The 13546-nt window shown below is 39.7% G+C and overlaps 2 protein-coding genes across 10 annotated transcripts in view; one reads left to right on the forward strand and one right to left on the reverse strand.

Annotated features, from left to right (window-relative positions):
* Window positions 1-6425, forward strand: part of ripor2 (RHO family interacting cell polarization regulator 2) — a 67625-nt gene extending 61200 nt beyond the window's left edge. For 7 of the 9 annotated variants that reach the window (XM_078267373.1, XM_078267372.1, XM_078267376.1 and 4 more), the window contains 8 exons: window positions 44-206; window positions 302-434; window positions 648-809; window positions 1858-2031; window positions 2398-2597; window positions 2682-2765; window positions 3377-3467; window positions 3781-6425. In XM_078267373.1, the coding sequence (XP_078123499.1) occupies window positions 44-206; window positions 302-434; window positions 648-809; window positions 1858-2031; window positions 2398-2597; window positions 2682-2765; window positions 3377-3467; window positions 3781-3920 (1147 nt within the window). In that variant the 3' untranslated portion in view covers window positions 3921-6425. Of the gene's footprint in view, window positions 1-43; window positions 207-301; window positions 435-647; window positions 810-1857; window positions 2032-2397; window positions 2598-2681; window positions 2766-3376; window positions 3468-3775 lie in introns of all 9 variants that reach the window. The other 2 variants (XM_078267374.1, XM_078267377.1) reach the window with 1 other exon arrangement.
* Window positions 6426-9130: 2705 nt separating this feature from the next.
* gmnn (geminin DNA replication inhibitor) lies at window positions 9131-12560 on the reverse strand. Its single transcript, XM_078268396.1, has 7 exons — window positions 12482-12560; window positions 11969-12040; window positions 10920-11021; window positions 10596-10749; window positions 10407-10489; window positions 9940-10050; window positions 9131-9481 (listed from the first exon to the last, which is right to left on the reverse strand). The coding sequence occupies exons 2-7, from the start codon at window positions 12023-12025 to the stop codon at window positions 9302-9304; spliced, it is 687 nt and encodes a 228-aa protein (XP_078124522.1). The 5' UTR covers window positions 12026-12040; window positions 12482-12560; the 3' UTR covers window positions 9131-9301.
* Between the last annotated feature and the right edge of the window lie 986 nt (window positions 12561-13546).

The following is a 13546-nucleotide window of genomic DNA, read 5'->3' on the forward strand; positions in this document are numbered from 1 at the left end:
TGCTGCTGCCACTTGGTGGTGACTCTGGGTATGTGCCTCTCAGTGGCCAGCATCCAGAAGCCAGAGGACACCTTAGTGAAGCCCTGACAGAGGACACCGGGGTGGGCAACAGCGTGGCAGGAAGCCCCCTGCCACTCACCACTGGAAACGAGAACCTGGACGTGGCAATCGTCATCCACCTGCAGTACTGTAATCACCTCATACAGGTAGAGCTCCTTATGACATCATGTTTTGGAGTATAAATGATAAATGAATAGTTATAGTTGACATTTCCAGTTTACTGCGACATGCCTTTTGTCAGTTGTTGACCACTAGGATGGGTGTGTGGCAGCGTCGCAGTCTTCTCCTCAAGCTGTCTAGACAGACTCAGTTGTTAGAGGAGCTAGCAGAGATCAGTGTGGACAGACTGGGAGCAATTACATCTGCTGCTGATGGTAGGTACCAACAAGTGGAAACCAGTTTGGTTTATTGGTATGTTGTCTGTTTACCATGCAATGTATCTCAAGAGTAGTAATCTTGCAGTGTACACCAATCTATGTGTTATTATTTAAGTACTTTATGAAAGATTATTACCATGCAACACAATGAACTCTCTGGTTTGAGGGTTTGTAGCGTCTGACCTTCTGTTTTGTCCTTTTCTCTCTCAGTCCTCCCGGGCCTCGCAGAGCGCCCACAGCTGATGACTCTGTGGTCAGAGTGCAGCGGGTCTGCAGGACTTTTCCACACCACACTGGACAGAGTGTTCAAACAAATGAACCAGCGCTACACAGCAGTGCTGCAGGAGAGACACCCACACAACGCTGACACAGGTTGGATCATCCCTATTTCCTTTTCAGCAAAAAAGCCAAAGGTTGCACTTAAAATGACATTGTTTGTTTGCAACACGGTCTTGCTTCTGTGTTTTTATTCCCTGTTCAAGTCACTTATTTGGTTTTAATCTTGTCCCTGTTTCAACTTAATCACTAATTTGGTTTTAATATTGTCTCCGAGAGAAATGAGATCATTGTAGCTGCTAATATAGTCTCGCTTTGTCAGACCTTCCAACACCGCAGCGCTGTGAAGGAGGGTCTGGCTCGTCCATACAGCATTCCGGGAGGGGAGAAAAAACATGCTCTGGTTTATTGGCATTTCTTTAAACCAACCACAATCATCTTGGGCGGTGCTAAGCACTGGGAAAAGCAGCGTTGTCGTGGCAAAATAACCTCGGGAAGGAACTTGTTTTGGTGGAACATGGTGTACGTTCAAAAGTTGTTTTAATCGCGCTATAGAAAACACAGATTGGACAGATAATCTAGCTAGCTGTCTGGATTTACGCTGCAGAGATCTGAGAAAAGGTTAACCATAATCAACCGGAGTTTAAAGCCCCTGACACACCAACCCGACTGCCGACCGTCTGCAGAAAAGGCAGTCCCGCCCTCTGATTCAACATGTGAAATCGGCCAAAATGAAGGCCGACGGCCCCTCCGACGGACGACGGAACACACCGAATAGACTCGAGTCACTGACCTCGCCAGACCGTCCGACGGCCGATTATCGGGTTGGTGTGTCAGCGCCTTAAAAGGCCAACATAAAGGAAGCCTAAGGCAACAGATATCCGGCCTAAATGAGTGAAATCCGGCAGAATTTTCAGCAGCAACGGAGCAATCCCAGAAGTGGAACGCCAAGGATACAGACTACTGCTAATATAATGTTAATAATGCTGCTTATGTGATTAAAAATTATTACAAATACTCAATTTAAGAGACTAAATGGAATAGTGAATCCATAGATATTAAACAGATCTTCACAATGTATATGTAGATTCAGTTGGCTCAAAATTATTTTCTTTGACTTGAGATTTCTTTCTCTTCTCTCCAGTGATTGGTGTCGTAGTGGGGGAGATGGTGGACAGGAGCGATCTGGTGGCGGCACACAATCCTTCTGCCGCTGAGCTCTCCCAGGACGTCCTGACGGTGTTTCAGTTCCACAGCTACATCTTACAACATGAAGTGCATGACATGGAGACGCATCTGCTGCATCTGGCCAGAGAAGGTGAGCAAAACATTCTTTAGTTTTAGTTTAACCAATTATCACTTTGGATTTTCTGTCCACAAGCACCTCAAACTTTACACAATAGATAGTAGAGAGAGAACACAAAAATCAGGCTGATTATAAGTGTGATTGTAAGGAAAAAAAGAAGAAATGGCTAAACTATGAAGTGCATTTTTACATAGAACTTTCACTACTTTTTTAATAACCAAGTTAAACGCTGATAAATTCCTGGATATTTTAGAATACAAACTGAAAAGATATCGAAGCAAATTTCATGTCAGGAGTACAGAAAAGGTCCCTATGCTTTACGCTACAGGATATGTAATGGTTAAACCTCTGACGTGTCTGTGTTTGTGTCATACTCAGAGGTGTTTGCAGAGGCTCTGTGCAGTGGGGATTATTCCCGGTGTCTAACAGAACTGAAGGAGGTGCCTGTGTCATCCCTGTGGCCAAGAAATGACACCCTGAGGGCCCTGGCCTGCCTGCTCACTGCGGAGGACCCTCAGGTCAACAAGGCGGCAGCCGACTACATCTCTTCTGCATCAAACAGCCACTTCAGGACCAGAGTGAGTTGTCTGGTCTGTCTGGTCTGTGTGCACATTTCAAATAGTGACGCCACAAGCCATGAATGTTAATCTGCGTGTCTACAGGCAGTGGAGTGCTACACCCATGCACTGTCAGAGGCTGGAGTTCAGAGCCAGAGGGCAGCCTGTTCAGCTCTCAGCTGTCTGCAGGTCAGTGGCCTCTTCAGTTGTGATACTGTGAAAATTTGGTAGTTTTGGGTCTCCATTTGTGTTCAGACGAAGCTAATATGAAGCTTCATTAGTCCGAGTAAGTCAAATTGAATGTTATCTTTCAAAAGTACAGCGTTCTTTTGGCACAATATTCCTTGTGTGCTTGCTGAGCCCCTGTGGAGGATACTTCATAGTAGTTGCATGTAGGTTTGTATCCAGGACACAACACCAGAAATAAATCTACACCCAACTGCCAGGATGAAGATAATCACTTGATTTGGCTAATGAGACTGCTTCACATTAGCTTCAGCTGAACTTTGAAATTTATTTTTGCACACAACAAGGACATTAGAATGATTACAGCAAACGATTATTCTTCAATGTATGCTACATGTGACGTATACAGATGGTATTCTATTCAGATAGTGGTCAGGGCATAGTACAAAAATAATGTAGTTTATCTTATGTGCTATGATGGCTAAGAAGTTATGAAATGTAACAGTGGCATTATGTATGTCATTACAAAGAGTAAATAATTCTAAATCAGTCATTGTGTTATCTATGTACTTTGACAAATGCCCTTTTCACAGAGCTTGCCTGTGTTTCTGTAGGCCGTAGAGAGCATCAAGGCAGTGGTAGCACTGTGTGATTCAGCTGATGAAGAGCTTTGCCATGTTGCCATAGAAACCCTGCTCACATTTGGTGAGTAACACATTTATGGAAAATCAAATGTTGCTCAGCTTGGTCTTTTGCTACACTTTTACTCAGGGATCTGAGTATGAAATCAACAAGATATGCAATAAATATATATATATATATATATATATACACATACATACATACCTTGGATATATATACACCTTTTGTCATATTGGCTATTTGCCTGATGACGTATAACATTGTGCTGTGCCTCACTCGTCTTTTATGGGGACCTAAAGCTAAACTGTTTTGACTGCAGGGATACCATTGCAATCTGAGTGTGTTTTAGATAATTCTTGTGTTTGTGGAAGGTGAGGAGGGGCGGCTGGCGTACGAGCAGCTGGACACGGTGCCGGGGGAAATCTTCCGCCTGGGCACACGGCGAGGAAACGCTGTCACCACTGCCTTCTGAGCCATCGTGCCATGGAAAACATCACAAACGACATTTCAGCCTGACCTCCGAGGACCGCACTGCCCTTCCCTCAGCTACACCCCACACTTCACAGGGCTGTTAACGAATGATCACTTTATTATTCTGCTTTTTGGCACAGACTGGTGTGGATCTCCACACTGCCACATTAAATCTTTTTTCTTACTGATACTGCCATCTAAAAGGATTTAACACCAAACAAACTGTCTTAGCTACAAAAGACACACAACCTATACCCCTCCTGCACACACACTTAACACTCCGCTTTCCTCCATCATCTCCACGTCCAGACACCCCTACACCCCCCCCTCTCCCTGCTTTCTGAGCCAGGCAGACCGGTCACTAGAGTTTAACTGGAGAGCACAAATTTGACTGGACACAAAGCCGCTGCAGCTGATCTAAAGACTGTGGAAACTAGAATTTGAGCAATGCATCTTCACACTTGTATCACTTACTCACTAATTAATCATCATCTTGATTGTTACAGAGTCAGTTGTGTCACGCAATATACTACATATGATCTGTGTATAATCACTGTTTATCATTAGAAATGTTTTCTGGCGCTTTTGGAAGATTTGCACTGTTGTAAGGCATGTAAATATGGCATATTTTACACAGCCGGTGTAATATATGTGCTTGTATTCAAAATATATTTTTATGTTCAGTTTTCTAGTTCGTTCCATTTTAAGTTTCAGGGATTCTTGTACAATTGGAAGATGTGTGTTTTGTGGCAGGGAGGGCCATTAAATGCATTGAGAATGGCTTTCTCAGAGGAAGTGATGTTGCGGTTTAAAAGCCCTACTTTTACAGCAGTTTACAGTCCTGAACAGATTTTGACCTTAGCCATCTATCAGTGGATGAAACTGAAGGGTAGAGGTGAAACAGGTCAGCTCAGTGGCCACATTTCACTCACCGAGCAGTTTATATCAGAGGTTTCTCATGCTTGCAGTTAAACAAGTGCAATTTATCTGTACATACGTTACTCTTTTGCACCTAGCTGACGACAGAAGACATTTGATAAAGTCAGCTTTAACCATTTGAGCCTTGATGTGGTCGATTAGGCAGGTTTCCACTGTACACAATACACTCTTGTTATGTATTTTTCCTACCAGGTACAGAGCAAGTCCAGGGCAATACATTGGTTTACGATCATGATTGTGCACTTTCTTAACAACTGTACAGAGACGAGGATCCTTTGGGTGGAGTAAAGGCCTTTGTTTTTGGCTTACTGCAGATTCATACAGTATTTGAGCTAATGGCAGGATTAGAAATGTATGAGAAGCTGCAGAATGAAGTGTTCAGTTTTGGGTCTGTTATATTTCCCTCCATCCTAACTGTAATGTGGAAAAACTGACCCAAGGTGAGCACCTAATTCCATTTTCTCATTGTAACTGTACTACTGAGTCTTGTGCTAGTGCACAATGACAAACCTCACACATCTTATTTATTATTAACTTGGAATTCTAATATTCTTTGGCGTTATACTGTAATATTGCAGATGACAGTTTTATGTAAATGAAATGTATATTTATGTTCTATTTTGGATCAGGTCTAGTATTTTAAATATTGTTTATCGTTTAAAAAGGCTTTCATGTTATCATGCAAATTATCTAATGCTTAACTTTAATTGGATTTTATTTTGAAGGAATTATATTAGATTAATTATTATTTTGGAGAAGTATAAGATTTGCTAAAAGTTTAATCATATTATAGATTTCTTTTCCCTAAAAAGGTCCCGAACATAAAGGGACATATATTAAAATGTTACTTTATTACTTAGATTTACTGTAACCAAAGGAAGAATTCATTTTTAAATTTTAATAAAAGATCATAATTCATAAAGAATGTATTTTCAATACAACATTTGCATTTTGGCCAGAATACTCACTTATCTTTTAAGCACAACTTAAAAAAGACAAACCCATAATATATGAATCTTATTTGGTTCTAACTGCACAGTCCAAAAGCCATATTGATTAAAAGCAAGTGGTAATATTTTTTATGAAATGTATTTTTTCTTTTGTATTATACTATTAAATGTGTGAAGTTGTTACTAAAAGCTGAAGATGGTGTTAAAGTTTTTTTTTTTTTCTATACAGCCTTTTGCAAAACTGTTAATATTTTAAGTAACATTTACTTTTGTTTCTTCTATGATGTGAATAGCATTACAGTATTTTGGTATCTAATTAATTCACTCATTCTGTGTTTAATTTTTTTGAGTGAGCTACTGTACTTTCTTTTTTCAAACTTGCAGTTTACCAATGTAGTCTAGTTGATTCATTGGCTGTTCAATTATTAATCACCACAAAGTACAAGTTGTCAAAATGTGCACATTTAATTATTTAGAGACTGGTTTTAGGAATAACTTGGTGCACTTTGCTGAAATTGATCATTATCCATCTCTGTGGTCCATAGCTTCCGTACTGATCCATTTAGTTGCATACTACACTTCTCCATTGTGGTTAGGAGTATGTCCTCTGCTCATCAAAAGTTGCAATAAAGTTTATTTTTGCATAGTTAAAACTACAAAATTGTGGATTTTTTTAAGAAAACCGAAAGTCTTAAATGTTGGTCAAGATGTTTGTCATTCTTGTTGTATTGTCTTTGTGTTTACACTAAGATAATTCAAAGATTGTCAAAGATTGTCACATAAGTGGAATACATGTACAGTAAATTGTTAACTGGACAAGGACAACTTTGTGGATGGTTTAAAGTGTACATTTTATTGTCAAGATATGTTTTTGCATTGAAAGTGTAGAGGCTAGGGGTAGTAGATGGACATTTATTACAGTATATGTCATTGTAATATCTATATTATGTTTAAAAAAATAACTAGCTGGGAATTGCTGGTTTGGGCCAATACTATGAGTTAAATACCTCAAAGTCAAGGTCCCTCAATCCTAGGTCATAATACAAGTAGTGATCACTGTGGTGACAATGATAAGTGTATTTGTATGTGTTTATTTGCCTTGTTATCTTACAACAAGGCAACCCATTCTCAAGGATGATTATTTTCTGATAATCTTAAAATGCACCTTCTCCCATTTTAGTGTCTAGAGCCGGTACTGTATCCCTGAGGGGAGTAACATGAAAAACTGGTTGAGTGATGCCCAAGGTCACCTGCTATATAGGACCAAGCCTTTACTGTAGAATAAAAGCATGTGTTTAAGGAAAATGTTTGAATTTAAATAGAGAAAGTATAATATTTCATATTGTTACAGTTGTTGTAGGCTCTAAGTGAACTTCATAGCCATGTTGGGCTGTATGCAGTTCTGCTTTTTGCCATTTTTCAGTTTGGAGAAGTAACGTGACCAACATCATGAGCTCAAAAACTTTAATATTATGACAATACAGCTATATGACTGTATAGCCTAATACTCCAGAACAAATATCTTTGTTTTGCTATCATGGTGACACTCACCTCCCAAGGTGAGGACCTGAGAAAAGCCCTACTGGACTCTCAAATTCAAAATGATGAGCTGACCACAGAAAAGATTGCCAGATGGAGAAAATGAAAATCTTGACTGCTCTACGGTCATAGAGAACCATGAGGAAAGATTTACAGAAGCACAAAGAGATCCTCTCTCCTAAAAAGTGTGAAGGAAGAAATGAATGTCACCCTGTCAGTCTGTGTTTCTGAAAGAGGAAACAGTGATCCACCTGGGAAAGGAGGAAGAGAAGACTAAGAGGATAAAGAGAGGAAAATAAAATGAATTAAAAAGGAGGTGAGGGGCGCCTGGATAGCTCACCTGAGCGTGCGCCCCATGTACAGAGGCTCAGTCCTTGTTGCAGAAGCCACAAGTTTGGCTCCGAATGTCATTCCCCCTCTCTCTCCTGTTTCACATCTTCAGCTGTCCTATATAGTCAAGGCCTGAAATGAATAAATATATGTATGAAAATGCTTTGAAGCTTTTGTCCCAAGATTGTCTCATCCTTGGGCATGCCCAAAATGAGAGAGTGAAAGAGTTGCTGGGTCCCAGTCACACTGTTGACAGGTTGGATCCAGTTCAGGAAAAAGTTGAGCAAGTCTGCTCCTAGACAGGTGAAGTCTGGGTAGAATTTTAAATTCCATGTGTCTAACACAGAGGCTGAGTGAATCCCAGCCACAGCCAACCTCCAGCTGTCCTCTGAAGACATTGTACCAAAATCCTATTTTGATTTGAGGTTGTCCAGAGAGGGAAAAGGCCACAGACAGTAATACAATAGATTTTGGATATTGAGTGTTGTGCAGAAGGGCCTTCATGAATACAATCCTCTAACCAGCTGGCAGGAGGTTAATAGGGAAAACATGAAATTTGACAAAATTCCTAACTTGGGAGGTAATGAAAGAAGTGAGATTATGGAACATTAAATCTAATGACTGAGGAAGACAAAAATTGGTCATACCTCACTGTGCTCAGGCCCTTGAGGGTGTAAATAGTGGGTTACTGGTAAGAGACATGCAGGAAAATGCTTGCCTCAGCCCTCAGTGGAACCTGCACTTTAAAGGAGCCTGTGATAACATGGTTAGCTGTACATTTTAAAATAGGCTGCACTGCACCTAGGTGCAGAGCAGTCAGGCTTTTCTCCATGTTGACCCAGTCCAGACCGCTCAGATCCTCTGGCAGAGCCGTTTTATGCATGTTAGCCATGCAGTAGTAAAAGACAGCATTCAGGAGACTCCCCCCAAAATAAAACCCTGTGACACTACAGAAAACTCCTTTTGATTGTAGGTTAAAAGTATAAAGCTGAATATTTATACACTCCCATTTAATGTAGTGGTTTAATTTCTGATTCGTTTACAGAGGTGATCCTTCACTTGTTCAGAAGTCCTTCAAAATTATACTTCCAGTAGAAGAAAAGGATCAGCAAAAAAGCACAAATTCTGCAGAACACATTTAACCATTGTAGATTGTCAAGTTGGATTTAGTAGTCTGGAGGCACAGCCAGTCAACAAATGAAGGGAATGTTTTAAAAAAAAGGTTTATTTTACATTAGGCTTATGTACACATCTGAGCTATAACATTGCACAATTTTACAGTGTAAACCAAAACTCTTCAAGGCCATGCGCAAGGCCACATCTGGCAGTGAATGCAAAAATCTGTTGGAAAAACAAACACACCTCAATAGGCTTTTCACAGCACACCTTTTGACTCATCAGTAGGAATTGCACAGGTGTTAATCACATGGTTGTCACTCCTATTGGAGTCAGTGGATGGAAAAAAAAAAAAAAATCTGTTCAAGGCTTTATTTAAAAAAAAAAAAATTGCAGGTGGTCCAAAATAAAAAAATTGAAGTACATAAACCATTACATTGAAGGGCCAATTCAGTCAAATGGATGGCCACTTCTTGCTGCCAAAACATCCTGTAGCTAAAATCTGCTGACCTGTACAAGCAGTTCAAAGTCCCATGAAAGACAAGTTGTCAGTTAATCCAGCTCTCCTGAGGGTCCTTGTTCATGGTCTGAGGTCTCTTCCTCTGAGAGACTCAGGCTGCAATCAGAGTCTTTTTCCTCACTTTGCTCTGCCACTTCACTGTCATGCTCATCCACATCAAGAGCAATCTCCCTCAGTTCCTCCAGATTGTCTGGGCTCTTCCCAGTCAGCCTCTAAAAGACAAAAATTGCATGATACAGTACATCAAGTAGGTTCCTTAGGTGTAGTCTACTTAATTATACTGCTTCTTGTGATGGTCCTGAACATGTGACAAATGTAAAATATAAATGCTGGAGTAAAGAATTAAGCACGAAAATATTCAGCCAGGCTCGACTTTAAACCAGGTCATCTACCAGTTTAGGCCAAGGTTGTTAATATAAAGTTCTTGTTGGCACAAAATGTCAGACATCAGGACATTTCTACTCCGGCTCACTGCATTCAGTGCATGTCATCCCCTTCCTGCATCTGGGGCTTAGCGCCACCCAAGACGATTGTGATCGTTTAAAGAAATACAAACAAGCTAGAGTGTGTTTTTTCTCCCCATCCCATAATCTGTAGCCAGACCAGACTCTAGCGCGGACTCACTGGACATGGTCTGTCAATGTGACATTGACATTAACAGTGTGCTTACCTCAATCATATCAGCCATGTACTGTACATGTTGTGCCAGCTCCTGCAGCTCTTCATTTTCACACTTCAGCTGTGTTATCTGTTCATCTTTGGCCTCAATGTCTTTGTGTAACTGGTTTAAAAAAAAAAAAAACGCATAATAAAACAGCTTCAATATGAGAGAGAGAGACACAATCTATATATAGACAATAGCACTGTAATCACTAGCTAAATAACTGCTGCATAAATGCTTTTGTGCGAACAGCCCCAGCTTTCAGATTTACAAATAATCCTCCTAAATTAAGGGGAGGGGTTTATTACAGGGTTTGCACCTCAGAACACAAGTAAAAACAGATTTCAATGAGGTCCTTCAATTTAGTGGCAAAGTTACTCCTGTATTTTTGTGCCAGCTGGACTGGAGCCAGCTAACAGTCAGTGGGAACAACTCAATTTACAGCTAAACATTAACCAACTTAGTGATCAACTCACCTTCTCGTTCTCCTGTAGAACATTGTACAAGGCCTTCCGACGCTCCTCAGCCATTTCTTTCCAGTAGGAGGAAGGAGCCGTTTCTACAACAGCGACAAGTTTCAGATCAAGTAAGGGAGAATAATTTGGGGGGGGGGGTTAGATAGCCACAATTACACAGTATTTAGTGCATAGATTATAAATTCCTACCTACGACCATAAGTTCATAGGCTTCATTGGACATGCCATCTGTCAAACACTGAGTTTCTTCAGTTTGTGTTGATTTCACTTCAGCCTTCACCCTCTTTGGACCTCTAGTTTGTTCTGTGCTCCACTGTTTGCGTTTGGGAATTACCTTTCCCACCTAAAGAACAAAAGTTAGGCGGTTTTTCAAATGTTGAATAAGCAAAGGCTACAGAGCGCTTGTTCTTGGTAGTGGAACAATATATAAAGAGTTGATCTAATGCAAACATTGACTATATCTTCCAAATCAAAATGCCTAACAAGAGTGGCTTGTTGAAAGTTGTTGCATACCTGAGCTGACCTTCCCAGATTTCTTTTGCCAGCTGAGGGTTGGAGGACCTGTAGAGTTTGCCTGGGGGGTCCCATTACCTTTTGGGATGGTGTAAAAAAGCTCTGAAAGATAAAAACTTCAAGCGTTACCTTACAGCCAAGTAGATCACAAATCAGAAACAAAAATGGTTGAAAGGCAAGATCCTAAACCTTTCCCAGATGGATTATGACAAACTCACATCCAGTCACATGGAAAACTAACATGACCTATGTTCTCATTTTCAAAGCCTCTATTCACCAGGGCTTAGCATCACTTTGCATGCTTTTACTTTAGTTACACTGTCACCATGGGAGAGAGGGCATATAGGTGAAGTGGCTTAACAACAACAACGCTGCCGCCATGTGCAACAGGCCCACAGGTGTAGAAACAAGGGCAGGGCCCAAAGTCTTACAGCCGTGGGAAAATTTCTCCAAGGCTCATTACAGAGCTGCCAACATGCTCACTTGTTAATGTTTGCCCACAGCTTCACAACACTGCCAGTGCATTTTTCATGCCAATAAAAGGTGATCTTCGTGATTTTGAGCAGGGAGACAGAATGCATTTAACTTCTTGGGGGTACAGCAATGTATAAATCAAAACACTTGTTCTTTGTTGCAGGAGATAACTATTTTTGCTGTGCTTGCATTTAAAGGAGTCATTTTACATGTGTACACACCACCAGTGACAAAAAAAAACAAACTGGAATTATAGCTTTATTACGGAAAAATTGAGTCATGGCCACCATTTACCGAGAGAAAAAAAAAAAAAAAAAAAAACGTGTGGTTCCTTCCTTTTCTGTAGGAGGGATAACCTTCCGTTCTCAGGCCTACAGATACTGAGATCTACCAGATGTTAATTAGGCTAGCTACATGTTCAAGTGGCGTGAGTGACGAGATCATCCATTTATACTAACAATGGCAAAATATCGTAACACTACCCTAATTACTTGTGTTTACCCCTTGAACATCAGCCCTAAACAAGGTCATTGACATGAAAGAGCGCATTTCGAAACGGAAGACACATTACTCACCTTTATATTCTCATTAGACCTCTGCTGGCTGTGTATTTGCTTTCCGCTGAAACTCATTTTCTTTCAAGAGACCTGAGGGGAAATAATTAACATAACGTCAATACACATGCAAGTTTCTAGAAAGTTAACTTTAGCTAGCTACACACTTGAGGAAAAACATGCCAAAATAAGCTAGTTTAAAACTTAGGAGCTATGGTAATAGTTTAGTAACGTTCGATATTTAACGCGACATTCGTGTTACTTTTTAATGCGACATCATTAGCTTGTTAAAAGACAAGTTTATAGCTAAATGGGTCGCAACCTCTGTAGGAAAGGTTTGTAACGTTACAAAGGCCAACTGACTTAGCTAGCTAGCTAGCTACCTAGCTAACGCTAAAAAAATACGATCATTTCAGCGACCACGGCTAAGAATAGCACAAAGGTAATTGATGTTCGCAATACTAAATGAGCAGCAGATGTGGAAGTAATTCAATTAAGTAAATATTGAAGTAGAAACATGTTAAAATGACTTACCGTTGTAACAAACGACTTGTGATTGAGACTGCTATTCTGTTCTCCGAGAATCTCGCGCCAGGGGCTTAAATACGCCTACTCCGTCACGTGATAAAGATCATGGGGAAGGTTTTTTTGTTTGTTTTTTCCTTAACTTTATTGTGTAAATTCTCACATACAACGTCAACAAAACAAAAACATAAATTATAGAAAACAGTTCGGCATCATACTCATAAAAAATAAAAAGACAATCCTTCACTTTCAGTAAGCGATACATTCTTATATTATCAGGACATAATATAAATCTACTACAGTAACATATCAAGAAAAATAAAAAACAACAGTATTACAAATAATAATAACAATAAGAATAAGAATAATAAAAAGAATACTATGGAAGCACATCTCCACCAATGTGATGAAAAAAAGATCATGTGAGTCGTTAATGACAAACTTTCTCAAAATAATGACTTAGTATCTCAAAATAATGAGATATCTCAAAAAAAATGAGATAGCATCTAAAAAATAATGAATGAATGAAAGTCAGTATCTCAAAATAATAGTACCTCAAAATAATGAGAAACTTTCTTAAAATAATAAGAAGCTTTCTCAGAATAGTATCTCAAAATAATGACTTAGTATCTCAAAATAATGAGAAGCATTCTCAGAATATACTAAGTCATTATTTTTGAGCGGTGCCTAAATTGGACCAAAAAAAGGTGCCAGTACCCTAATTCAGCAGTTCCATGACACGATCGTCATCGGTATAGCTTTAAGGGTGATCCAGAATAGTCAGCTATTCGACGATTTGATCTAATTAGGAGCCTGATTCAACTGCCAATCTCACAGTTGAGTCATCTGTCTGAAAATGTGGTTATGAAACAAATTATCATTCTATTCAGGCTATATGGGGGTGCTGAATGTCTGATTTTATATGGAATTACTTGTTTTTCCCCAATAAATCATGACAGCCTATTTTGGTATAAATGTCAGCCTATTAATAATACTGATAATAACAATTAAGTAAGGGTACTCATGTGGACACAAATCAGAAGTGCCTGTACTCAGTACTGGCCAATTTCAGGC

The sequence above is a fragment of the Sander vitreus genome, chromosome 14 (assembly GCF_031162955.1).
Source record: "Sander vitreus isolate 19-12246 chromosome 14, sanVit1, whole genome shotgun sequence".
Classification (NCBI taxonomy): domain Eukaryota; kingdom Metazoa; phylum Chordata; class Actinopteri; order Perciformes; family Percidae; genus Sander; species Sander vitreus.

Excerpts from the sequence above, each read along its gene's own strand:
- gmnn (XM_078268396.1), bottom strand. The coding sequence starts at position 12,025 with ATGAGTTTCAGCGGAAAGCAAATACACAGCCAGCAGAGGTCTAATGAG. Across the intron at positions 11,022-11,968 it reads GGTCTAATGAGAATATAAAG|AGCTTTTTTACACCATCCCA; the intron begins GTGAGTAATGTG and ends TTTATCTTTCAG. Across the intron at positions 10,750-10,919 it reads ATCTGGGAAGGTCAGCTCAG|GTGGGAAAGGTAATTCCCAA; the intron begins GTATGCAACAAC and ends TTTGTTCTTTAG.